The sequence below is a fragment of the Cottoperca gobio genome, chromosome 10 (assembly GCF_900634415.1).
Source record: "Cottoperca gobio chromosome 10, fCotGob3.1, whole genome shotgun sequence".
Lineage (NCBI taxonomy): Eukaryota > Metazoa > Chordata > Actinopteri > Perciformes > Bovichtidae > Cottoperca > Cottoperca gobio.
In genome coordinates this window covers 14,245,108-14,271,255 of record NC_041364.1, presented here as the reverse complement: position 1 = coordinate 14,271,255, position 26,148 = coordinate 14,245,108, and the positions used below count along the sequence as shown (strand labels likewise).

General features: G+C 40.3%; 2 protein-coding genes across 3 annotated transcripts in view; both read right to left on the bottom strand.

Moving 5' to 3' along the window:
- Positions 1–1,613: 1,613 nt before the first annotated feature.
- LOC115014678 (uncharacterized) lies at positions 1,614–6,898 on the bottom strand. Its single transcript, XM_029441701.1, has 3 exons — positions 6,057–6,898; positions 3,622–3,915; positions 1,614–2,712 (listed from the first exon to the last, which is right to left on the bottom strand). The coding sequence occupies exon 3, from the start codon at positions 2,708–2,710 to the stop codon at positions 1,940–1,942; it is 771 nt and encodes a 256-aa protein (XP_029297561.1). The 5' UTR covers positions 2,711–2,712; positions 3,622–3,915; positions 6,057–6,898; the 3' UTR covers positions 1,614–1,939.
- A 1,317-nt stretch (positions 6,899–8,215) lies between these two features.
- Positions 8,216–26,148, bottom strand: part of LOC115014490 (A disintegrin and metalloproteinase with thrombospondin motifs 2-like) — a 106,178-nt gene continuing 88,245 nt past the window's right edge. The window contains exons 7-23 of one of the 2 annotated variants that reach the window (XM_029441382.1): positions 25,663–25,768; positions 25,371–25,514; positions 24,626–24,758; positions 23,619–23,648; positions 22,392–22,505; positions 22,138–22,283; positions 21,092–21,267; positions 18,723–18,856; positions 18,512–18,635; positions 17,945–18,025; positions 17,696–17,859; positions 17,403–17,559; positions 17,157–17,292; positions 16,767–16,974; positions 16,285–16,414; positions 15,677–15,763; positions 8,216–12,377 (exon numbers count right to left, since the gene is read on the bottom strand). In XM_029441382.1, the coding sequence (XP_029297242.1) occupies positions 10,156–12,377; positions 15,677–15,763; positions 16,285–16,414; positions 16,767–16,974; positions 17,157–17,292; positions 17,403–17,559; positions 17,696–17,859; positions 17,945–18,025; positions 18,512–18,635; positions 18,723–18,856; positions 21,092–21,267; positions 22,138–22,283; positions 22,392–22,505; positions 23,619–23,648; positions 24,626–24,758; positions 25,371–25,514; positions 25,663–25,768 (4,292 nt within the window). In that variant the 3' untranslated portion in view covers positions 8,216–10,155. The remainder of the gene's footprint in view (positions 12,378–15,676; positions 15,764–16,284; positions 16,415–16,766; positions 16,975–17,156; positions 17,293–17,402; positions 17,560–17,695; positions 17,860–17,944; positions 18,026–18,511; positions 18,636–18,722; positions 18,857–21,091; positions 21,268–22,137; positions 22,284–22,391; positions 22,506–23,618; positions 23,649–24,625; positions 24,759–25,370; positions 25,515–25,662; positions 25,769–26,148) is intronic. The other variant, XM_029441383.1, reaches the window with a different exon arrangement.

The following is a 26,148-nucleotide window of genomic DNA, read 5'->3' as shown; positions in this document are numbered from 1 at the left end:
TGTGAAAGATCCCATATTATTCAGTTCAAATGTACACTTGACTGCCATGGGGGGGTCATCCAAGGCTAAGACAGTTGCTAGTTTATCTGAAACATCCTGCAGAAATACATATTTATCATTTTACATAAAGCTTAGTGTGTAAAAATGTCTTTTTATACAGCCTATATACTGTCATTGCACCGCCTGTCTTGACTGTCAGGTTGGTTACAATAGGCCTTGCTGAGGTAAGTGTGAAAAGAATGAGACACTTGCAGGTTGATATGACCACATGAGACTTTTCAAGAGTTTCCAGTCCCTAAAATACTGTTTTCCTGTGACAGTAAAGGTGGTTTTCTCTTACTGTATGTTTCCTAAATGCGTTCCAACGTTTCTTCTAGTTTCTTTTAGTGTTAACCAATCAACCAATAGTTGTTTTAAATAATAATTCTAATTTATTACAGAAACTTTGTTTGCTAGTTTTGTCCGTGATTTCATAAATCATTAAAATCATCATTATTAAAAATGGCCGACTATAGTATGTTATCCTATGTTTAGATTCTAGTGTATTGTATTCTACAGCTACATATGTCGCTCTTCTAGTGTTGATATGATATTCACTGTGTACCTTTTACTCCTGTGTAAGCCGGTCAGTCAGTCAGTGAGTCAGTCAGTTGACAAGAATACACAACATTTGGCCAAACTGCTGAAACTCGGTCAAGAAACACTTCTATCTTATAATATTCACGTGGAGCTGATCCATCTGTGTGTTTACCGTGGCACTGGGGGCTGTATGGTCCTTTGTATGGACACACACCTACAGTCAGAGACAGAGTGGAGGAAAGGTACACCAGTTTGGGGGTCCTTGGCCTGAAAAACATTGATGCCCCCTGGTTTACAGTGTATGAAGCATACACATTGTCTCTGTTGCTTTTTTCTAATTTTCAAATGTAACATCTAAAAATGTTAAATAAGGGAGGAGGCAGACATCTCAGAGGCGGATATATTCAAACCAGGTCAAATAAAACCAAACTAATTGCTCATGTATATGTTTTTTGTTGTTTGGTAAATTGACGCTTTTACCATGACCTCAGGTGTGCCAGATTTCAATAAAATGTGCATTTCATGACCCTCCATGGCTTCGGCCTATAGGAGAATTGAGGTAATAACATGTATGAAGCATGCCCTCTAGTGTTTAGGATTCAAATTTACTGTCATGCTTTGTGTTGTTTCTGGCTGAACCTACTCCGATGAAAACATTTCTCAATAATCATAGACAATATTAAATTTTTTAATTACAAACACAAATTCAGAATCTGAATCAGCAACTTCCCCAGTCAGCTCATTATTACACTTTTCATTTCCCTGGTTTTGATTGTGACATGCAGTCGACATGCAGCCATCCCGCAACAGCTCACCTGCATCTGGCATGTTTAGGTTCAGTGGTGTTATCTTTGCTCAGCCGCTGTTTCTCCACTTCTGTTTACCAGAGCAGGATCCCACGACAGTTACCATAGCAACTCCAGCGCCTCGGCACCACCAGAGGCGAGATGGGAGTTCATATTCGAAGGATTCACACATGCAAGGAAACACAGATCATAGCACAGAAAAACACTCTTCAGACAGTTTGCTTGAGAGTATAAAAACCGTTTTATTGATTCAAACTTAGTTCACAAAACACAGGAAGGTAAAAAAAGATTTTGCAGATTTGTCCATTTTTATGATTTTGTATGATCACCAGCATACATCAAGTGTAGGTAGGTCGTAACAGTAATGACATTAATACAACATTACAGGTGGACAATCATGATAGTATTTACTTGCCTCTGTGTGTTTTCAGATGTTTATTTAATTATATCCCTTATATTTATCTGCATAATACACATCTACATATCTCCTAACGATTAAAGATTAGGATACTTTATTGAGGAATGTCTTCAGTCACAAAGTCTGTGTTTGCGTTCTATATCTCAGCGATGGCGGGCAGCATGCATGCTCGTACACGTGCCTCCCTCCATGCTGACCTGCAGTCAGAGATCCACTGGGAGATGAGGGATTGTTTGATGCTTGGATTCTGAGAATCCCCCTCTGCTCCTCTGTCTGCCGGCCTCCCTCTCCTGGAGAAGCTGTGCTTTGGGGAGATAGAGGTGTTAGTGCTGGTGTGTAACTCAGGGCAGCTGCTCTTGTGTTGGCTTGGGAGGTCTGGACTTGAATCACGGGGGATTCTGTGAGCTCTAGAGCGAGCCTGGCCCTCCCATATACTCCCATGGTGCCTTATAAACCTTCCTTCGACAAAGGCCCTCCTCACACCACCTAAGAGGTTGCTCTGGTGTCCATAAAGATACTCCAGGGGGTCAGAGTTGCCAAACATCAGCTCGCCATTCAGTTCTTTCTCCTCTCTCTGCTGCATATCGATGGCATGGGCCTCCTCTGTGGGGTTGAATTCAAAGGTGGTCGATGTGGTGACACGGAGCCGTGACAGCCGCAGCGTCTGGTGCATGGCGTCCAGCTTCCTGCTGTGGATGTTGTCAGGGGTGACGTCCCTGGTGGGGAATGTGGGGTGGGCCAGGTGGCAGATGGAGAGGAGGTAGTCCTCCGAAGAGACAGCCTGGCCGTGGCCAGTGATGTGGAGTGTGTTGACTTCATTTAAATCCCTCATCATCTCCTCAGTGCCCTCTCTGATCGTGGGCAGCAGGAGTCTCCTTTTGGACAGCAGTCTGGAGCGCGGCCGCATAGCTGAGAGAAAAGCAAAGTAAGGGAAGACGTCATGTTCAGAACAACATCTGTCAGATGCATGGGAACAGACATAATAATGTACAGTATATAAGCAGCTCTATTCACTGAATCTTTTAAAGGTTTTTCCTACAAAAGCAGAGCAGTGCTATTCATTCATTCATTCTATACATTTTATAATTCAACAGCATTTCTGAGTCTTCAGATTGAGGATATCATATTCATACACTGCACTGTGTATCCAATAGACAGACACAAATATATTTTTTGAAGCTAACAGTTTGCTTTATGTTATATCTCATCAGACTAATGTGTGTTAACAATGACATCATTGTGCTGCTACATGTGGATAAATAACTTACGAGCCTGTAGTGTTTCAAAACACAACCATCTATTTCTGCCCCTGACTGTATCAAATCAAATTAAAGTCACATATAAGTCTTCCCTCTCCTGCTTTCCCCCATTTCAGGCTCCATCCCCTGCTTACTTTGGAGTTGCAGTGTAAACAGACCAAAATACAAACATTTCCAACAAGGAGCAGCAAGAGGCAACACAAATAGATAACTATTTTAAATGTCATCTCAGTCATGTGAAGCCACAGAATGTGTCAGCTTATATTTTGTTATGCAACCCCATATTGTTACAACCCTGAGTGTAGCCCACAATATATATTCGTCTCGACCTCCATGCCAAAAATAGTGCAAGCCAAACCAAAATGCCAGCCTCTCCCAGTTTCTTCCAAGGTGTAACCATTGCTAAATATAGACCACACCTTCGGTATACAACAGCTAAAAATGGTTCCACGGTAGCAGCTGTGTGCTGAGGCACAGAATAAGCACCCTGTGTATTTTCACCTCATGCATTCTAAGTAATTATATAGGGATTTTCTGCACAATTTGCTTTCCCACTCACCTTTGTCTTTGTGAAGTCCAGTTGATCGTTTCTTCTTTTTTCTGCTCTTGCAATATCAGTCTGCAGCCTTTTTGCAGCTGGATATGTTTTCTTTTTTAATTTTTCTTTATCGAAAATGCGATGTCTCCAGCCAGGGATGCTGCTTCTCCTTGAGCGTGCTCTGTAGCTTCAACTGTCTCTGACCAGAGGCAGCGGTAGAATGCAGATTTATCTTCTCCTCACATCCCTCCTCCTTCTCCTCCCCCCTTCCTCTCTCTCCCCAGCTTACTTTTGGTTTGCCCTCCTTCCCTGGTTCTAAAAATAGACACACCATCCATTTCCTCAGCTCAAGCACTGTCATTGGCGGACTGTATTGATGGAGAGAGAAAAACAGAGGCAGAGAAAGAGAGATGACTAAGAAATGGATAGAGGGTAATGAGAGAAAGAGGGGAAAACAAAACAGAAAAACAGGGAGGAAAATAGATAGTTTGATTTTTTCAGGACATGCTATTTCTAAAGATGACTGAACAGTCACCCCCTCTATATTGGGAGAGTCTAACAAAGTAAATGATGCTTTGTGCCAAGAAATCTACGTATTGAGGAGTTATTTTAAACATGCAACATGATTTGATGTGCACGTGAGAGCTTTGCTTGTGTGTGTGTGCATAACATATACGATTACTGGTGTTAGGAAGCCTCTACAATCAATTAAAGTCATTAATTATGCCTTTAAAATAAGTACGACACTTTACCTTTTTGATCTTTAACAAAAAGTTATTTATTATGTAGGCCAATTGAAACGTGTTTCATTAAGACTTTATGGCGGGCTCGAGAGTGCAGTTAATGTAAATTGAGACTTGAGTCCCACACTGACTGATTATCTGAGTAAAGAAAAATGTAGAAGCAAAGAATAATAAAGCAGATATTTTACACCTTTGTATTAAATCGTACAATTTGAAGAAGAACCCATTTTTGAGGTTACATAACCATAAAGACTGTCCACTGGGCAGCTTCGTGTTATTTGTGTCTTGTTTAAGGAAAGATTGGACAATAAAAATGGGACGGCAGATGGTTGGATGGAGGCAATGCTTTTAACATTGTATTTCCTCTGCTTAGATTTCATTTACTGTTTAAAACTGAATTGATTTCCATTGAAATGCCTTTTTAAAGGCGCGCGACATTTTGGGAGAATTATTTGGGAGAGTATTATCCCAGTACTGCTCACCTGTGGATTCATACACAGGAACATCCTGCTTCAGACCCTTCGGTCAACAGTCTTCCCCTCTGTCCAGGGAAAAAGGCTTTCAGTCTTACAGTATGGAGTTGTGTGTGTGTGTGTGTGTGTGTGTGTGTGTGTGTGTGTGTGTGTGTGTGTGTGTGTGTGTGCACAACCTCTGATGAGTCACATGAGTGAGTCTTCTTTGCATCCAACCTATAAAAAGATTCATGTCTTTTTATAGGTTTCTAACGGACTAGTCACAAATTTGCCTCAAAGACACACACACACACACACACACACACACACACACACACACACACACACACACACACACACAGTTACACTCCTGAGAGACTCTTTGGTATCACACTGACTGCATTCTACTAATAACAAACACGAGAAACACGAGGCACAACATCAGCAAGGCTTCAATTCTAATTAAAATAGCATGACGTAAATTCATGAGAACCAACAAATACATGGTTAAACATCAGTAATGCTGGCATTTGGATTTGTTGCTGTGTGTGTTTTTACAAGGAAATAGCAGTTTTATCAGCAGCCATATTAAAGAGATTAGGAACGGGTCCAGCTGTTTTTTAATGGCTCTCAGCTGAAAACCAACCCAGAGCCTCTGACACTCGTGTGTTTATGACGTGTGTATTCTAGAACCACAGACAATGAGCCACGGCAACTCTGATGATAAAGGTTGACTCATGGAAATATTCAATAAATCTAAATTGAATTGTTCTATTTCTTCCTAAACTATTAACATTTTACTGAAACGTCCCCATAGCCACATGATGACTTTTAATAATCATACAATTATTCAACTTATTTATACATTTTTCACTGGGTTAGTTCTCCAAAAAACATACACTGTAGCTCTATATCTGTCTTTCAGCACACATGAGACAATATACTGCATATAATGTGTGAGTATGTTGTATAGGTGACTGTATGTGTATATGTGTATACATATATATATATATATGTATACACATATACACATATGCATATAGACTGCTTAAATCCTGCCCAACACAACACGTAGTTTTGAAAAAAAGGAAAAGAAAAACAGATTTTCTGAGTAAAAAAACTTTTCTCCGTTCTCTAGAAATATTTCTTCTCAAATGAATTTTTTTTATTCCCCTCCACACAATTTTTAGCCCCAGGTTTAAACATATTGTAAAACAATTCTCAACAGAGAGGAGCTTCTGCACTGACTTTACACACAAACCTTTCACAGCAGACATTTTTTGACTCGCCGTAGCAGGAAAAGCACAGGTGTTACCAATAACACTAACGATGCTCTCTCCTACTCAGGTGTCCCAGGGAACCATGGCAGTGTGACAGTGAGCAGCATGAACAATGCCAGGACCCGGAAACTGAAGCAGCTAAATAGAATTCAGCTGTCATTCATTTTATTATTAGGCTTTTCCTGTGACAGGTCAAAAATGTGTTCTGTGAAAAAGGTTTACTCTTCTGTATCTGCCACGAGACCAACATTGAATACTCTTCCAACTATCAATTCAACCTTTATTCTATGTTACAACAAAATGCAGCGACAATCTTGAGCAGTTTATCATTGTGACAAAAAAAGATAAGATCACTATAGAAGGTTAAACACTGCACCTCTTCTCTATGTCTTGATCCTCTTGTTCTCAGTGTTGTGGGTCCAATAAGAATTAGATTGAAGGAGGATGCTTATGTTTCATGGCTGATAAAAGCTTCAGCCTGTAGGTAAAGAGAGCTGGACACTTTGAGTTGAAGGATGGATAAATGGAAGGGCTCTGATTGTTGAGCCTGGTTATTGATTTTAATTACTGAGCTTCCAGCTGCCAGAAGTAGCACGAGAAATGTTCATTGAGTTGTCCTCTGAAGGGCAGAGAGGGGAGATGACTGCCTCTTCCAAGAACAAGTTGTTTTGAAATATTTTTGGGAAGAATTGTAAAAATGTGGGCAAAATCACGAGCACATTACAACATAATGCAGTTACAGTAAGTAGAATGACATACAATACAACTTTAATTCTGAGGCTTATAGGGTTACATTTTTGTAGAGACTTTCAAGATTGAGCAATCCATTGCACCAAAACTGCAAACTCTCAGCACTTCTCTGAGACAGTTTAATACAATATTGTTAGGTTAAAGTGTCACTATACTTCCTTACAACCTCTTGTACCTTCAGTATGAGTATGAAGGGGTAAGTTATCCAAAATTAGTCAAGATTTAGTTAGTTTTTCTCAAAAACTCTACAGTCTCAGTTTTCCCAAAACAACAGAAATGTAATAACTGAACTTTTCGAGAATGTAAATGTTAGAATTTCTTTTCCAGTATTATTTGGGTGTACACTACACATTTTGTTTATCTCTCATGGGGATACAATTTTAACTAACAGTTAGCATTATTGCATCCATGCAGTCCTAATTTGTAGCACAGTGGAACCTTTAATAAATGTAGCCAGAGTGATGTGGCCAATTTACAGAGGCCAGATGAAGTCTGCTTTGGAAAACAGCCAAAAGGGAAAAGAAGACAAAACCAAACAAGAGCGAGAACGAGAGGTACCTACATACGAATGTATAGACAACCCGAAAACATAGAGACAAGTGATTGGCTCATGAAAGATGTAAACAACTAACTAAGGCTCAATCTTAAGTCTGGCATATAAAGGGAATAAAGAAAATGCTTCTCCAAGTCATGTGTCACATATCAAAAACTGAATTTTTAAAATTGTTAAAAAAAACGTTACTGTCAATAAGCCAGAGTTTGGGTGACTCAACATTTTCCACAAAATAAATTATATTATAACCAGATGTAAAGTTATGCTGAGCCTAATTTTGAAGCAAGTAAAAGCCAAAGTATATTTCCTGTGCTGCCGGTAATCAACACTTTACTGTTACCTTAAATAGATGCTAAAGGGACAGTTCATCCTAAGCAGAAATGTATTTCCCCCAATGATATCTAGCTATGCAGTTTAATTTGCAAACTTTTAGATGACGTGTCACCCTAATACAACAAAAGTGAAAAGAATCCTTCAGTGTTTAAAGTAAAGAAAAATCCCAGAGCAACACGCTTTTTCAGAAACAGTATACACACCACAAAGACAATAGGCCTATTTTGAATCCCACAGGTGAAAACAACTCAAATGTTTTGTAAATCATGCTGACTCATGTTGGAGCTACTCCATCAAGAATAAAGAGGCAAAATCTTTACTACATTAGACTCCATTTTAGAAACCAGTAACTTTATATGTTGACAATAACATTAGTCTCCAGGCAGTCATGAACTGAACCTGATATTTGGAGATAAAAAAGGAGCATGAATATGAAAACAGATAACATAACTACAGCATAGAATACAGGTGCAATGCTTCCCCCTATGTGTTAGATATTGCATTACATAGTTTGAATAAAAGCCTGTAGGAATGCTATTGATAATTTGATGGTTAACTAGAAGCTGTGCAGTCTTATATCGCTGCCTACTGATGATATCAGGATTGACTGAGTGAGGCAACAACTACTAGATGCAGCCAAAAAGATAAAGAAGGGCTGCATGATAATTGTCACCGGAACACAACTCACACAACACTGACATTTTGCAAAATACCACAGCATTTAAACTTTAATAAATATTAAACATTAAGTTCTTTTTCATATGTACAGATATTGAACAGAAAGATTGATAGATGCGGTTGCAGCTGCTGCAAGATAGAGATGTACCAATAAAAAAACTGGCCTCCAAAGGTTCTATTTTGATACAGTTAATAGAAACATCGTCTATTTTTATTATAATATTTTAGTATTTTTGTGTACATAAATGAATGCACGAGGGACATCGCTTTTAGAAACACTGACAAAAAAGCACCATAAAAAAAAGACTGGCCGTAAAAAAAAAGAAAAAGAAAAATGCAATCAATATAGTTTTTTCTCTTTACTTATTTTGTTTTTCCACTTCGCTTAATGAGATATCAAAATATATCATCAAAATTCAGGAAGCACCACATGGTTAGCAATGTCCCTCAACATGCTTTATCTTACCTTCCTGAGAGATGAGGGACCCCATGCAAACAGATGTTTGCGTTGGAAAAGGCAACACAATCCATGCAGCGTAAACTTTACACAAATCAATTAAACCAAAAGTGAACTTTGACTTTCTGATTGTATAGCATTACCACATTGCTTTCACGCCTTCTAAAGATCTTGCAGTGTTTATAGAGTTTTCAGAGTGCTGGCCAATTAAAGGGTAACATCTGTATTTTTAGTGCCTAGGTGACTAACAAGTATTGAAGGAGAACATAATGTTAAGAGACGTGAATGAAAGTTGGAGAGAGGAGGGCGGGTGATGTCAGAGTTTGTGGTGTTGGAGAACAGAAAGTGTTGATTAGTATTATCCAAAAGATTTTCTATGTCATAACAGAATATTAAGCTGATTTTGACAATGTGGATGCGACAGGATGTTTCTCTGAGTGAAACAAACAGACTGGATCGATGAAAGATAAAGAAAAAACATTCTGTTTTTCTGTAGGGTCCTTTCCATAATGTTGTCAGACATTTAAAATAACAATCTGAGCCTGTCCGTGGCAAAAACAAGCAATTTTAGTGGATATACATTGACTGTGTGCAATTGCTCGATATGATTACATTGTAGCCCGTCTGCGGCGTTCTTCCTCAATACTGAACCAATTTTAAAAATTGTTGTTCTCATTACATGCTGTGACACAGAAAGCTGGGAAAATGGGGTCCAGGTTGAAAAATGTCAACAAGGTCCTTAAACAAGGAGACATTTTCATCCTGTCTTACAGTAACTGTTATGAGGGGGTGAGCTATATCTGTTTAGGGATGCAGTCCTGGGCTGTAATATAAGATGGAGATGGAGATTTGGATTCTAGGTGGTACATTTTGTTGATCCATAAGCAACAGTAGGGATAATAGCATTTCAGAAACATTACTCCTTATTACATCATTGATGAATCCTCTAACAAGAATGTGGATGGTTTGGGGGGGATAAAAGCTCATAGCTGGCCAAACTGGCAAACTGGATGTACACTTTTCATCCCTTCTGTTTTTCATTATTGTGTTGACACAGGCGAGGCGATTTGCTTCAAATCTGATACAATCTGTACTGTAAAGGGCTTTGCTTTATTCAAAGCAACTGTTCAAACATTTGTCGACGATATTCTCTCTCTGCAAAAGTCCTGATTGTCATGATAGTGATATGACAGTTTATTTGTGGAAAGGCCTGATAGAAAGCATCATGGCAGTTTAGAGGGGTTTAAAAAGAGCTTACAAAGTAAGGAAAACGTTCATCTCTATAAGAGCAATGAGAAGGCTTGGTCTATCATGCTGTGTGACCTCTCTTCATCCTGAGGAGAAAGTTCCTCTTCTCCTCCAGAAGCTCCTGAATGCGTTTGTTCTTGGTTCTCTCTCGGAGGTTGACCCGACGCTTTGGGATCAGATTGTTCTGGGAGATGTCGTTGTCTATGCCGATGATCCTGCTGTATATGACGTCGATGGAGTTGTTCTCACTGTTCTCCTCTGGTCTTCGCTGAGGACTGGTGATAGTTGTGATGGCTGATTTTTCTGTTATCATTGTGATGGTTGTGGGAGGTGAGGCCAAGGCAGGGTCTGAGGTTGTTGTGGGAACAGGGATGCTCACAGGAATGTACTCAGACAGGTCCAGCCAGGGTGAGGAAGCGAGGTCTGTCATATCCTCACTGTTGATGGTTGGGATCACCATAGTGAGTCCGTCGTCCAGCACCATGGTGTCACTGAACACTCCGATGTCGCGGTAGGACACTGTGATATCATCACCACTGAGAATGGTCCCACTGGTAACTGTGACATCACCGTTGCTGGTCATTTTGATATCACTGTAAGGCAGGGTTCCACTAGGCATGTTGACTTCCTCAAAATGAGCGGTTCCAGTCGGTGTTATGACATCTGCAAAAGTGCTGGGTGTTGTGGCTGAAACATCATGATACCACAGTGGAGTTTTATCTGTAGTTGCTGTGTTGTTATTGATGTATGTGACATTGATTCTGGACTCAGGCAAAGGCATGCCTGCAACTGTCGCATATACACTAGCGCTAGATGAGATCGTGGAAGAAAAGTACTCTCTTAGTTGTTCTGGACTTGTATGTGGAGTGGGAAGTGTGGTATAATATAGAGACACTGTTTTAGGTGTTTTCTTTTTCACCTTGGCCTTATCCTGATTTAACTTGGCCTGAGAGTTTGTGCCATTTTTGGAACCTGGTTTTGGGTTCTTTTGGAGATTTATCTTTGTTTGTTTTTGCTTTGTAACTTTTGTCTTTGGTTGAATGTTCTTTTTAGGATTGGCCTTTGGTGGAGGCTCCTTTTTGGGTGTCGGTTTAGGTTTTTTCTCTGGAGTATTCTTCACTTTAGGATAGTTTTTGAGAGTAGTCTTTACAGGGGGAGTGGTTTTTGGTGGAGTATTCTTTTTGGGAGTGGTCTTTGGTGGAGTATTCTTTTTGGAAGTGGTGTTTGGTGGAGTTGTCTTTTTGGGAGTAGTCTTTTTGGGAGTGGTGTTTGGTGGAGTTGTCTTTTTGGGAGTGGTGTTTGGTGGAGTTGTCTTTTTGGGAGTAGTCTTTTTGGGAGTGGTGTTTGGTGGAGTTGTCTTTTTGGGAGTAGTCTTTTTGGGAGTGGTGTTTGGTGGAGTTGTCTTTTTGGGAGTATTGTTTGGTGGAGTAGTCTTTTTGGGGGTTGTTTTTTCTAGTGTATTTTTGGGGGGATTGCTGTTCTCTGGTGTACTCTTTTTTGGAGTAGCGTTTGTTTTATTTTTGGGATTGATCTTTGGTGAAACATTTTTTCTCGTAGTATTTTTTTGTGCAATATTTTTTTTTTGAGTGATCTTTGGTGGAAACACCTTTTTGGGTTTTTTCTTTGGCATAATCTTTTTGGGCTTGGATTTTAGTGAGGCATCTGTTTTTGTACTACATTGTGTCGGGTTCGTCATAGTTGGACTGGTTGTAGATGGCAGGTATGTGGTAGTTATTATACCAGATGTTGTTGGATTATTTGTAGTACTCTGTAACTGTGGGTCTGTGTTCTCGTCTATGTCTGGGGGAGACAGAGGTAGGGGATGAGTAGTAACACTGAGAAAAGTCTTAATAATTGAGGTGGTTGCCATGGAAAAAGTTCTGGGGAGGACAGGAGCAATGGTGGCAGCTGAAGGATGAGTTGTGATCATTTGTGTAACACTTAGTGGGGAAAGCGTGGAATGAGGAACAGCAGTGTTAAAGGTAGGAGGGTGAGTGGTGGTCCAGGGATTGATGGTAGAAGCTGATATGGTGGTGATGACAGCTCTGGTGGGTTGGATGGTGGTGAAGCCAGAGCTGAGGGTGCTGGTGGGTGGAGGAGCTGTAACACTGAGCAGAATGGAGGTCATGGGGCTGGATGTGGAGGTGGAGTTGGGTAGAAGCTCTGTAATGGTGACATTGCTGCAGGACTTGCAGCACATGCGCTGGAACTCCGGTAGAGAGCAGTAGCGCTTCAGCACCTCCATACGACAGAACACGGAGCGGTCTCCATGACAACGCTGGCCTGTGGAGGAGAGAACAGAAAGCTGAGACTGGGTGCAGCCGGTGGTAGACTATGAAGAAGTGCGTGTTCATGTGTCTGATTGCCAGGATGTGTCTTTGTTTGTGAGAAAATGTGCAACAATAAGAATATGTTACATTAGCATTAGTCTTTGTGTGTATGTTTTACATAAAATACATGCATGCATACTAAGTGTAAGTGTGTGTGTTGGTTCCACTACGTGCAGAGTAAAGAAGTAAAGCCAGACCATTAGTGGAGGATGCAGAAAGGAAGAGGACAACCCAAACATCAAGAGCAGTCATGAGATTAGTCCAGAGCCACTGAAATGGAAAAAGAAGGATCGCCCAGTCTTGTGTTGTAAATAAATAATTGTGTTTCAGGTCTGAATTTTTCATTTGAAACATCTAAAATGTAATTTTGACTTCCTCTTGCAGCTTTGTGTTTCCTTTTCTTCAAGTATGCTTCCTTTTTAAAAATTTTAATTTGAATCTTCTACCACTTGACTTGTATCCTTTTTATACCATGACAGTAACAATAACCGTGTTCCGCTGGCAATGTTTGACATTTTGAAATTATTTCTAACAGTGAACATTCCTGGTGAGAGAAAGATCACACTTTTTAAAACATTTTTATTGATACAACTTTGCTGTTGAGAATGACAGTAACTGAAACAATGAGATGTACGCCCCCCCTGCTCAATATATAGATATATTCTTTTCTTAAGAAAAATAATTCAACTGTATCGAAAGTTACAAGTTCACAGTCACTTTGGTAAAACACTTCATTACTTGGAAATCAACCAGTCAATCTGTTTAATCGATTGAAAAAAAAAAACATGAAGTACATAAATAAAATTTGCTGTTTAAATTAAATACATAATTTCCATGATGATGTAAAAACGGGAATGGCACATTAAGTGTCATATGAAACATTTACAAAACATTAATAAAATTTCCCTGATAAATCAAAGTGCATATAGACGCAGTGCACGTAGTCCATCTGAATGTTTCTTCAACGTTAGCCAAACGTTAGCCAGCCGCAGCAGGCTAGTGAAGCCACAAAACAGTTACCCATAGTATAGAATATTATAGAAGAAGATAACAGTCATGAACATTATTAAATACAGTCAACACCAATGTTATATACAGTCGCACTGCTAGGTCTGGCTTGGTCTCATACAGTCCAACTCCAGCAGAAGGAAACCTTGGATAGCTCGCTACATAGTCACAACAGAAATATGTGATCACAATACAATGACAAGTCTGGAGTGTTTTTTTTTCTAGATGCCATATGTGTCGATACCCTAGGCCCTTTGTAAACCCTTCCCAGTAGTCGGACATTGGTCCAACATCACCTTGGTAGGTTTGATGGTTGGCGGGTGTGAGTTTGTTAAGTTGGTTTGAAGCTGCCTCTATTCCGAGTGAAACTTTGAATGAGTAAAGCCATCTCTTTCACAGATAAATGCCATTACATTCAATCCAAGATAAGGCATTGTTCATGTTGTTAATGTTCATCAAAATAAAATGAGATCATCGGACGCTCTCAAATCAAAGTTTATGAGGTATTTCTGTATCTGATCGCGATATGTAAAAGCCCGAATGATGAAGCTCCCTTACACACATACACATACACATGCACACACACATACAAACAAACACAATCAGACAAACACACTTTCACTGACAGGACTAGTATATCTCATCCAATAACACATTAATTAACTTACTCATCTAAGCCTACACACAAGACACACATGCAAACAGACACACACACATGTACACACATACACACATGTACACACATACACACATACATACATACATACATACATACATACATACATACATACATACATACATACATACATACATACATACATACATACATACATACATACATACATACATACAGGAGATGGATGCAAATGTGCATGACAAAATGTGATCCTATCCTTAAAGAAAACGAGAAGCAACAGTAAACCACTGATCCATCTGAGAGAATGAAGAGGCAACTAACTGACCAAGTCCTGCATAATATAGGTCTAACCCCTTCCCCCCGAAACACTTTACCTTTATTAAATATTCATCTGTATTTATGTAAAATCAATAAAAAAATACACATAACAGTCAAGGATCTAAGCGATCAATAGCAGTCCAAAGGTTTTAGGCAAATAAGCTACAGCTTATTCATGGTAAAACATTATTAATATTATTGTTACTCATATAGATTTAGATTTATAGGTATATATAAATACAAATATATTTATAGATGTATTTGTTTAAAGTCTGCAAGCACAAATAAGCTGCATTTATTGAACTTTAGTATAACAGTCAAAGAGAGGATGGCTGATGATGAGGTGAAATGGGAAGCAACCTCAAGCGGTCAGACTACCCTGTTTTTTTGTGTGTTTTTTAAAATGAGCCTTTCTTCAAGATTCTTCCCCTCACAGTTCCCTCACCCAAAAAATCAAAAGGTTTACTTCTGTCACTTCCTGTCCCTGTGCTGAGTTCCTGTCAATCTGAGAATGGAACAGAGAATGAGACGCCATTCTCATCCCCGAATGGAACCAGGATGTCAGATGAGCACTTTAGCAAAGATGTCCTCATTGTGACAAGATCACATTCACAATAAAGCTTTCATATTTTTTTTATAACTTTTTTTTCTATATAGATATTTATATACCTTTTCTGTTTATTTTCACACCTGTTTCTCCCCACAATGACAGTGCGCTACAAAAAGAAAAAAGCGCAGCTGCATCTCAGGAGTGGTAACCCATGACAACACGCAGCTAGCTCGCGCAAAACATGGCCGCCAAATGCAAAGGGGGTCCCCTCACACATGAACGGCTCTTCGACACGTCTCAGGCGGTGCCCATGAAAACCTGTTCGCCTTGCCACTTCGAATCCTTTTCACATCAAATTTTTTGTTGATCTTTTGAGTTTCCGACTGGCCAGCGGTTACAACACAATGCTCCACAAAGGAGAGAGAGAGATAGAGAGAGAGAGACAGAGCAAGAGAGAACCATCTAGCACACACAGGAGCCAGAGACCTCCCCCCAGTCAGAGCCTTCTCAGACACACAGAGAGAGAGGCAACATCCCCCCCCAAAAGAGAAGCGAAAGCTTTGCCGCTCGCTCACGGGCGTGGGCACAGGCAAGGGCCGTGGGGAAGGTCAGGGGGCCAGCCGGGGCCGGCCCTGCAGAGACAGGAGGACAGAGATGGGCAGGGCCCAGCAGAGGACAGACATGCAGCTGTGGCTGCTGCTGTGGAGGCCAGGCTGAGAACTATAGAGGGAGGTTTTACGTAAGGAGATCTTCGGGAAGTTGGGGTTGGGGCGAGACAGCCACTGGATCAGGATGTTGCCGTTCTTGTTGAGGTCTGATGAGCCCTCTGCAGACAAAAAGAGGATGGAGTAGTTCAGGTGGGAAGGGAACTATTGTAATGGTTATTGTGATAACCTTTCCATCCTTTCTTTCTACACTGATATCAGGGTCTGTTTGTCTTCAAGGATAATTCTCAGATAATTACTATATAATACTATATAATAAGTAATTGCTGAGCAACATGTTGATATTGCACTTTTGTTTTAGCAATATCTTCAATTTTAAAAGTTTAGCCAGATTATCTAAAAAAATAAACCTCTTCCAGATCATTTTAGCTAATGTGGGAGTTTGTTTTAAATTTGTTTGACTGTTGGTGTTTCTCACATTGTCTGGTATTTGCTGTAACTTTTTTTTAGCACAATGTTATTATTGCACATAGGAATGTTGGCTAAAACTATGAAAATAGCTTCCACGTTCTCATAAGCTGAATGTGTTAATACATTTGTGTGGGTAAGTACATTAATTTAAGAATTTTCCACATAGTACATTTCTCCCATGGCAGGTTATGCATTGTTCCTTCACACTCACTGGGACATGGATCCAGGCGACAGACTATGATGTTGTCAGGCCTACTGTCCAGACACAGGCCGATGGTGTTGTCCCTGGTGTGGCACAGAGCCTGCCTCTGCCGGGTCCCATTACCACATGTCACTGAGCACTGGAGAGACAGGACATGAACACCAACAAGCACATTATAACAAATCACTTGGTAAATATGGACGTAGAATCTTATATAAATGTAAAGCAGTACAAAGGCAAAAACAGTACATGAACATTTGAATCATAGTTTACTGTAATCATCTGTTCCGTAGAAGTTTGTCAAACCTGAGTACAGTTCTGACAAAGTCTGATATTTGAAACAGAATCTCTCGCTGAAATTCCAGATGTTGGGCTTCAATACGAAAATATCAGTGCAAGTATTTTCCCTACAAAAACCCAAATGGGTCAAACATTTTTCCAATTCCCTGTTTGACATTTGATTCCCGTTGATCCATATTCAGCCTGCGTACCGGTGACCACGGTCCGACTCTCCACTGGGTGGGGCAGGGGTTTCGGTTGCAGGGTCTGCGAGTCTCTGGCCGTTGGTTGTTGCAGTGTTTATTGCGGATGGAGCGTGTGGTGTTGTCATCTGACGGCTGGACACAGCTGAGCGAGCGGATTTGCATCCCCGTCTTTCCACATGGTTTGCTGCAGTTCTGCCACTCTGCTGTCACCCAACTGGAGAACACCACGGGAGAGAGAAACAGGACTTCTGAGGGCATTCAAAATGTCAAAATGCTGAAGTAAACTATGAAAGAGGAGAAAGGACAGGGCCAGCTGAATGTAGAAAAAGCTAAGTTGTCTGTATCACAGTTTTAAAATAATTTTTTTACAGTTGGTTACATATAATACAAGCATACATCGGTGGAGGGCAGGGCTTCTGGTTGCAGTCTCTGATGTCTCCTCTAGGTTTCATGTTGGATTTGTTACAGAAGCTCTTGTGGACCATCTTACTGTCAACTTTTCTTCTGCAGCCGTATCGCAGGTATTGTTTCCCTACAGCAAGATGGGACGGAACATTCCACAAATGTAAGCAAAGAAACATAAAGACAAACACGCAAAATGCATATAGTTGATCTCAGAAACAGTTCCTTGCTCGGCAGTACCTCCGCTGCAGGGTTTGGAACAGTAGGACCATTTCTTTGGAGCCCACTCATAGGCACTGTCCTCTACCAGCATGTTGTTCTGAATGCCAGAGTCACTGTCCATGTTCATCATGTACTTATAAGACAGATTCACATCCTCATCTCCATGTAATTTCATCTAAAAACAGAAAAAGTGACACAAGTTAACATAACTGACATCATTTTAGACAGAAAAAATATATTTTGAGTGTAATTTGGTATGCAGAAAATGTATACCAAAATCAAATACTATGTTTATCAATTTTGATGTGTACCATTATCAGAATTCCATGTCTGAGTGGACCGGTGGTCTGAAGTGTCTCCTTGTCGTTGTCATTCTCATATTCCCACTCCACGCCCTTTTCTATGACCGAGTGGGATTCTGGGTAATCGTTTTCCCCGTTCAAGAAGAACAGTCCCGATGCAACGTTCTTTACAGCTGTAGATATTCATTGATTACACTTTTACCAGTATACAATACAATACAATATAAACACACAGACAATAAAAACAATGTAAAATACCTAAAGTGTGTGAGGTCGCTTTCAGCTCTTGGATCAGTAAGTGTCTCGCTCCTCTTGGGATTTCAAGAACTTTGAGGAAACCTGAAATACAAAACACATCTGGTTTGTGACTCCAGCTCATTTTATAATTCCCTGACTAAAAGTCTCAGCTAATCCAGAAAAGAGCTCCAAGTATCCCTGCTCACTAGTTAAAACCCTTACATCACTGACTATTTTCATACACAGTAAACATCTGATTCTGGGAATTTTGGTGCTGTAATTCGGGTTTGTCCCGCCGTCAAGAGTTAGATAATATACTAAAACATTTGCTTATAGAGTGAGGTTTGACTTCTTGGCTATGGAAACATGTTAACTCAGATCTCACTGAAGTTTGGACATTGTGGCAAATCTTCCTCTAGAGGGCGATGTTTAGCTGAACATAACTAAACATGTTGTGCAGACTACAAGCAGAGGACACTGACCAACTATTTATCCTGAACTTACCATCATGATAGACAGCAGCAACACTGATGTCATGTCTGTCCCAGATATAGATAAGCGTTATTGTGACTGTTGGTGCGTGTTTACCTTGTTTCTTGGCAGTACGTGTGATGGTGTCTTTGAAGGTTTTGCAGCTGGAGCTGTCTCCTCCACACACTCCACACTTGTCCTCCTGCTTTGAGGAGCCGACCACACCGTCACAGCCCACTTTCTGTTCATGAGGACATGGAAAGTTTAACTCATCAGGATCTGACTACATGCAGATGTCTTGCTCTCTCACACACATGACATCACTCACCTCACACTCCCCACGCACACACACGCTGTGAGGGTCCTTGTATGAGCAGCGTGTGCCGTCTAGGACCATTCTCTGCATGAAGACCACATCTCTTGTCTCCTTGGATTGGCAATGCAGATGGCAGCGTTTGTTAGCTGGGAAATAAAACACACAAAAATGACCCAATTGGCACATTTGAGATCTATTTTGATCATTTCATCTTTACAACCAACATGTGATTTATTTTAATTTTCTGAATGAGCTCTCTGTGAGTCAGTGTGGCGCTCTGTCTCATTGTGTCTGTCTGTGTGACTCATACTACAACTACATGAGCCTCCAGAGATAAAACCTGGCAGTTCATCCCAGTGAGAATGAACACTCCTACTACATCACGTTTATTACACATGGACATAATCCAGAGACCTTGTCTTATGGTGCTTTGACACTAATAGCAGGTGGCAGACGTGCTACTTTAGAATTATAATATGAGGAGAAAACACACTCTTTTCAGGTTGAGTACAGAAGCACAGAAACTCTCTTCTACGGTGTGTGAAATGCGCTATGATAATCGTGGGAGCCTGCATGTGCACTACAGGTGTAATTATACCCACCTGTGTGTGGGTAGAATATATTTATACATGTATATATACCTCCAAAACAGAGAATGCTATTATTAGCCACTCAATCCAAGTAGATATACATCCTCTCTATAGCATAAAAAATGCTCCTGAAAACATTTTTTATAATTTAGTTTAGTACAAGCACATTATTTCTGTGTTTTTTACTTTTGGAAAAAAGTGAGTTTATTGATAAGAAGATGGTTCAGAAGACTTTATTTGCATAGTGAATAAAGATGTTCCTAATGACATTTAAAGGGAAGTTTAAACTTAGACTTGTTCGACTAGTTAAAAAGTAAGAAAACACTCAAAGAAAATATTCAAAGCTGAAAGTTACACATTGTTGAAAGAAATATTGCGTGTATTATTATATTAGTTATATACGCCATTTGAAAACGGCGTTGTTAACATCACTAGCTAACGGATGCTTGTATAAAAAAGTAGGAAGACATATATATACGTTAATAAAATAATAATAATTTTGCTAATAAGTTTAACCGACTAGCATTTCTAGTGCCGACTATCAATTTGAATGTTTTCAGGAGGTCCAAGGTGTTAAGTAAAAGGTCAGAGACCTCTGAAATCGCCCATATCTCGCAAACTGCTCTATGAGGAGACATCTGTGAGAATAAAATAAACAATTTGGGGTTTCTAATGTAATGTGATAGAGCAAAGGGTTGGATGAATCCCTCTGAACATCTGGTTGAACAGCCGCACACACAGAGGCCGCCTTATGTTTCATGTTTCTTTGCTCAAGAGTATATTACAGAATATCTGTTGACTTGGGAAAAAACCTAAATAGAGACAAAAGCCACAGTGTGTCAAACGACTCAAAACAAATACTATAATTTCACACTCGGTGCAGAGACACTCTTTTTCTCTCCTAACACTATCTGAAACTCAGGAGATGACAGACCATGAATGGAATTCAATTTAACCTCCCAGTTCACTTTTTTCTCTCTCACTCACACACGGATACGCACATCTGTGGTCGCACACTAACACACACTCACGGAAAAGTAATTTGAGACTGAGAAAGCCTTGCTGAAAAATATGGCATTTAGCAATGATAAGAACGGAGAAAAACAATTTAGCAAGGCCCCTCTTAGCAGAGTGTGTGCAGCGAGACCTCTGATTAGATATGTAGACAGCTCAGCACTTTACTCTAGAGCTGCCCTTTAGTTGGATGATAATTTAATACCTATCAGAAAGACAGTGACACCTCCACTTAGACACTTAGAGACAAGGTAGGTCTGACACCCACGCACACATACATTTAAAATCTCTATCAATGATGTAAAGAAGTTTTAGCTTATTAAGTGCTACTCTTATAGTTTGTCCATATGTGCCAACTGATAAATGGATGGAGAAAAAGATGGGAGGAAGAGCGGGTTGGTGAAGTTCAGATGACATCAGTGACTGGGTGGAGAGAGAGAAGACACAGAGTTCAAAGACTGTTTTTAAAGAGATTTCCAAAGAGATTTATGGGAGGGCGTAGTCGTAGCTCAAAGCTCCACTCAGCCCCAGCAGGACAGCCAGATGTCGATGACCATAACAGAACACAACCTATATATATAAAACCCTCTAAAACCAAACCACATTCATGAATTATGTGTTTGCTTCCTTTTTTGTTTTTCATTCGTATTTACAACTTCCACAGTGTATCATCACTTCAAGTTTGTCATTCTCAGGGTGCTATCTTGATTAAGCCTGTTTTGCTGTCAATCTCTCCACCAAACAACTTGATCCTCTCTCCATCAGCTGTATACTCACGGTCTGTGTGTTCATAAGGCAGCCATTGATGCTTGTTGCTGTGGATTTCAAAGCGGGGGTCCCAAGCGTGGCATTGCTCCTCTCGCATGTCACTGTAGATATCCTCGCACTCGTTGGTGTTGCACATCTGAAACTGGTAAGTCGCGCCCACACAGGTACGGCCCCCGTTGGCTGGTCTGAGAGTGGTGCAGGGCAGAGGACGCATTGTCATCCAACATGTGTGTTGCGCTTTACTTCTAAAATGTATTGGCTTTTATGTGAAAACTTTGGGATAGAAATAAAACACAGACTTGTACAAATTATCTTTGGAAGAGTTACAATATTTGGTAAAATGTTTGGCATGAAATATTACAAGTTCTGACAATATTTTAGTTTATACCACAGTTTTTATATAGTTTGAATAGCGACTATGTAAGGTTATGTTGTTTACCATTTTACCAAAGTGCTAGAATAGACATTTTATTATTTACAACAGGTGATAGTGCCGTAATGCAGTTCTTCAGTGTGCATGGCCAAAAACGTTTTGGAACGTGGTGCTATGAAGATGCTGTGAAGTCTGCATAGGTTTGGATTGCAACAAGTTCTTGTGTTATAGCCTATACAGTGTGTTATATACTACAGTGTTATAGCGTGTAGTACTGGAACATCAAGTCGGTAATCGACCGGGCGAGATGAAACTTGACTCATGCCTTGATGCTCAAATAAACCATCAAATAAAGTTAACTTAATTTAATTGGAACTTAATTGGAAGACGAGTCAGAATTGAGATAACTTGCAGTCTAAGTGGCCAAGGAGCATGGTAAAACAACAATGATCTATGTTTATGGAACAAATTGACTCTCTGCATTTATCACAAGAGTCAGTGCAACAAATATTAGATGTTAACTATCAAGAACTCATATTGTGGTATACTTGCTAAAACCTATTTTGAGCTTCAGCTGAATTTGGAATAATTAGACACAGATGGAAAACGTACACACACACACACACACACACACACACACACACACACACACACACACACACTAGGAAACATAGTTTCATACCTTGGATTGTCACAGTCTCGTGTGCGAAACTGCACTCCTCCACCACAGGTGCGGGAGCACTGGCCAAACTGACTCCACGAGCCCCAGTTTCCATCTTGCTTTATGATGTCAGGTGTCAACCAGATGCAGTGACCTTTAAAGCAATGCTGCAACAGGCAAAGAATACAAGAAACAGTTGCTATTTGGATACAGTGTGCCATCAAATTATTTTTCTTCAACAGAATGTATGTTAAAGTACAAAAGTTTATAAATACCTTCCCATTCCCGCACATAGTGCCATCAATGGGCGGTCCTTTCTTGGTCTTGCAGAAGAAGGGATTGTCTGGGTGGCTACACCACAGCTGCTTACATGGGTCAAATGTTCGATACTGCAGGGCACAGAGAGAGACTCCTTCTTACAATTAAAAGCCCTAATACACATTACACACACTGACCTTCAATAATACAAATCAACCATCACGAGACAGCTGGAATGAGACTAAACACTGATAATAAAAATAGAGATGAGAAGAGAAATATCACTACAACAATAACCACAACAGTATTATATCCAACAATAACAACACCGACCCTGCACTGTGTCACTGCACTGTACACTACGCTCCACTGAGAAACACACAGCCATTCATGCAAACTAAACCAAAGGATGAGAGAGAGAGAGACAAGACTCTCAGAATGAGACAGCCTGTGGTTTAATTAGGTCACAAGGGAGGTCAGAGGGCAGAGGGCAGAAGGTTAAAAGGTTAAAAGGCCAAAAGGTGAGGTCCCATTGACCTCTAAAATGCCCCTAGACACAGATCAAGGACCAAATTCTTCTATTTGTCTGATATGAACCATTGATGAGGATACCACCAGACTGACCCGCAGTTCAGTGTCTGAGGGGCCGTGCCCTCCTCCCTCCTTTCTACAGACTTTCACACCCACCATGACCCCAGGGACCTTGGCAGGTCAGAGGGCGAGTCACAATCAATGGCTAGACTGTGGTAGGTAATCACCAATGACATCAGACTGGAGGATCCTAAAAGCTGAAGTGAAACATGGAAAAACAGCCTCTGTTCTGGCTTAGCTCTTTCCCCTTGGATGGGAAAGACATTTTTCCAACCTTTTCCACTCGTTTATAGTCGTGAGTGTGCCAATATAATGAGGCTCTTCCTGCCAGCGCTGCCGTGATTTAACACAGATTTGCAGGAGAAGCGTCGGGTACGGTTCAACTGTTGAACTGCACCATAGCCACTGAACCATTATAGTCACATTTTTTAAAGGACTTTACAGCCACTGTCACTGTAAATGAGCATTTTAGAATCCTGCAGACTAACGTCCAAAATATGACGATGGGTAGAACAGAGAAACAAAGTACAGTAAAAATTAAAAGTAAGGAGCAACATTACAAACAATTACAACTTCAGAGGACGAATAGAAAAAGAAAATCTGAGAAAACAAATGACGGGCCACATGTCTTCCGGGAGGTAGGGTTACCTTACCTGCGTTCCTGACTGGCCCGCCTTTTGTAGCTGAGGGGAATGGGTTAGACAAGAGAATAGAGGGTAATCTAGCAATGTGTGTAAAAGCCTGAACAAGCCCTTTGTCAATCAAGCAACAGCTTCCCAACAGCGTGCCACAGTGGCTTCACAGTCATAGAGTGGGTGAAGGTGACAGGGAAACGGTAAGATGTCTGGCGAGGTGCCTGCTTGCCTACCGTGGGACGTTTTGTGTTTACAAACATACTGTTTGTTACAGGCTCATGTAAAGGCACTGTGGTGTCAAGGTAAGTGTTGTGTTCAAATATATATATATTTGTAATTATCATATTTAACATTAAAGGAATACTTCATCCACAAAATGACCATTTGTACATCAATTACTCACACAGCGTTACCATGGTGAACAAAGAATCAAAAAACAAAATCAAAAAAGGTCTTGACAAATTGAAGTACATGGGGCATCTTTGCTAAAACCATATCATTTAAAACGCTTCGACTGGTCCGGACTCACACAGGCTTGATTCTTAGTTCACCGTGGAGGCTAAGATTTCAACACGTGGTGAGTAATTGATTTACAATTGATCATTTTGTGGGTGAAGTATTCCTTTAATAACAGAAAAAAGAAAGAGCTATATAAAACAATTACCTGCTTTTAAGCAAGATGCCAATCCCACCAGGGGCCGGGAGAGGAAAGCAAAGCACATCAGAAGAATGTGAACAGCTGTGTGTGTGTGTGTGTGACTCTTTCATTACAACGTAGATCAGAGACAGAAGTCAGTGCTGCATTCAGTTCATTAGGAAAACCTTCAGAGCTCAAAAGTTCCCATTCAAGTGTAACTTCCACAGTGAAATTCAGCAAATTCTGAATGAACTGATCAGACTGAATTCAAAGTGAGTTTACCCCAACTCTAAGAAACTGCAGCATCTCAGAAGATAAAGTGTTAGTAAGTGTTAGTAAACTCTAGCTATGTTAGTAAAGGGACCACGAGACTACGGCGATCTCTTACCGCGGTGCACATCGTGTAGCCCACACCGAAGTCGAAGCGACATTGTTCGTTCATGGAGTAGTGCAAACCAGGAAGCTGAGGCAGCGAGGGCCAGTTGTGGTCAAAGGGGTCGTCACGGAGACAGTCATAGGAACTGCAAGAGGAGTCAACAAATGTTGTGAAATTGTACTTTCTTTGTTTATTTTCTTCCAGTTGCAGTATGACAATTAGGGATTCAACGATAAACGATAAATTCAACGATAAATAGGAAATAACGCACAATTTCCCAAAGACCAAATAGCTTGTTTTGTCCAAAACCAAAAGATATTCAATGTACTATTACAGAGAATTAAAAAAACAGCAAATATTCTCATTAAAAAAGTTAGAAGACATGAATATTTAACACATTCACCTAAAAAACTTCATTTTCAATCAACAACAGAAGCTTTAGCTCTAATCCACCTAATTCACAGTGTTTAACATGTAGGACGTGTGGTGGATCATTATTCCCTCAGAAGCTGCACAATTACCTAAAGAAAGTAATTACATATTTTTTAATGGAAAGTTATATTAAAATGTACCACCATACTATTTGACCAGTAATAATTGTACACTTTGTAATAAAATAACTTTTAGGCTAATAACAAAATCACGCAAAATACTATATCAACGAGACGCAAATTCCCTCTGACATATTGACTTGGAGACTTAAATCAACCTTTAAAAACCCATATAATGTGTTACAGTGTGTGTGTTTGTATCTCACTGAAGGTAGCGTCCCAGCTCTTGCATGCTACATCTGGACCAGTGAAATCGGTGGAAGGCAGCTTGCACCAGCGGAGCCATGATGCTGCCCATGTGCACCTCATCCCCACAGCGGTTCCCCTGGCCATCGTGCTCCATCCCCAGCCTGCGGAGAGAGAGAGAGAGAGAGAGAGAGAGAGAGAGAGAGAGAGAGAGAGAGAGAGAGAGAGAGAATCTTATAAGTGACTGCTTTGTTGTCTTCTGCTGTACCATGAGAGCTGGCTGGAAGACTTCATTATGGTAAATGCACTTACACGTGTCCGGTCTCGTGTGCCACCACAAAGGCAGAGGAGAAACCGTCCTCATGGTTCAACGTGCAGCTCCTTACCGGATGGCACATGCCTGTCACTGGGGCGTAACCTAGGCAACCAGGAAGAGGGACACAATGGTCAGAATGTGTAGTCCTACTGCTTTGCTGTACTGAAAGCTTTAGAGAGAAAAACATTTGGGATGTTTTCGACTTAATGCTTAAAGATAAGATAAGAACATTTGGTCAAAGGTCAAATCTAAAAAACCTCTTCACATATTTAAGATGGATAAGGAACATTTGTGTAGTACTTCTCAAAATAAAGAGGATATCGAACATAAATGGTTAATCTCCACTCACTGAGCCAATAAACATAATATATCATTTAGATCATTTAGTCAAATTCGATTTGTATACATTTTCTTAAATTGAATAATATTTTAACAATATTTTAAGCCAGTCTCTCTGCAACACTTTAATTTGACTGCACATA

Excerpts from the sequence above, each read along its gene's own strand:
- LOC115014678 (XM_029441701.1), bottom strand. The coding sequence starts at position 2,710 with ATGCGGCCGCGCTCCAGACTGCTGTCCAAAAGGAGACTCCTGCTGCCC.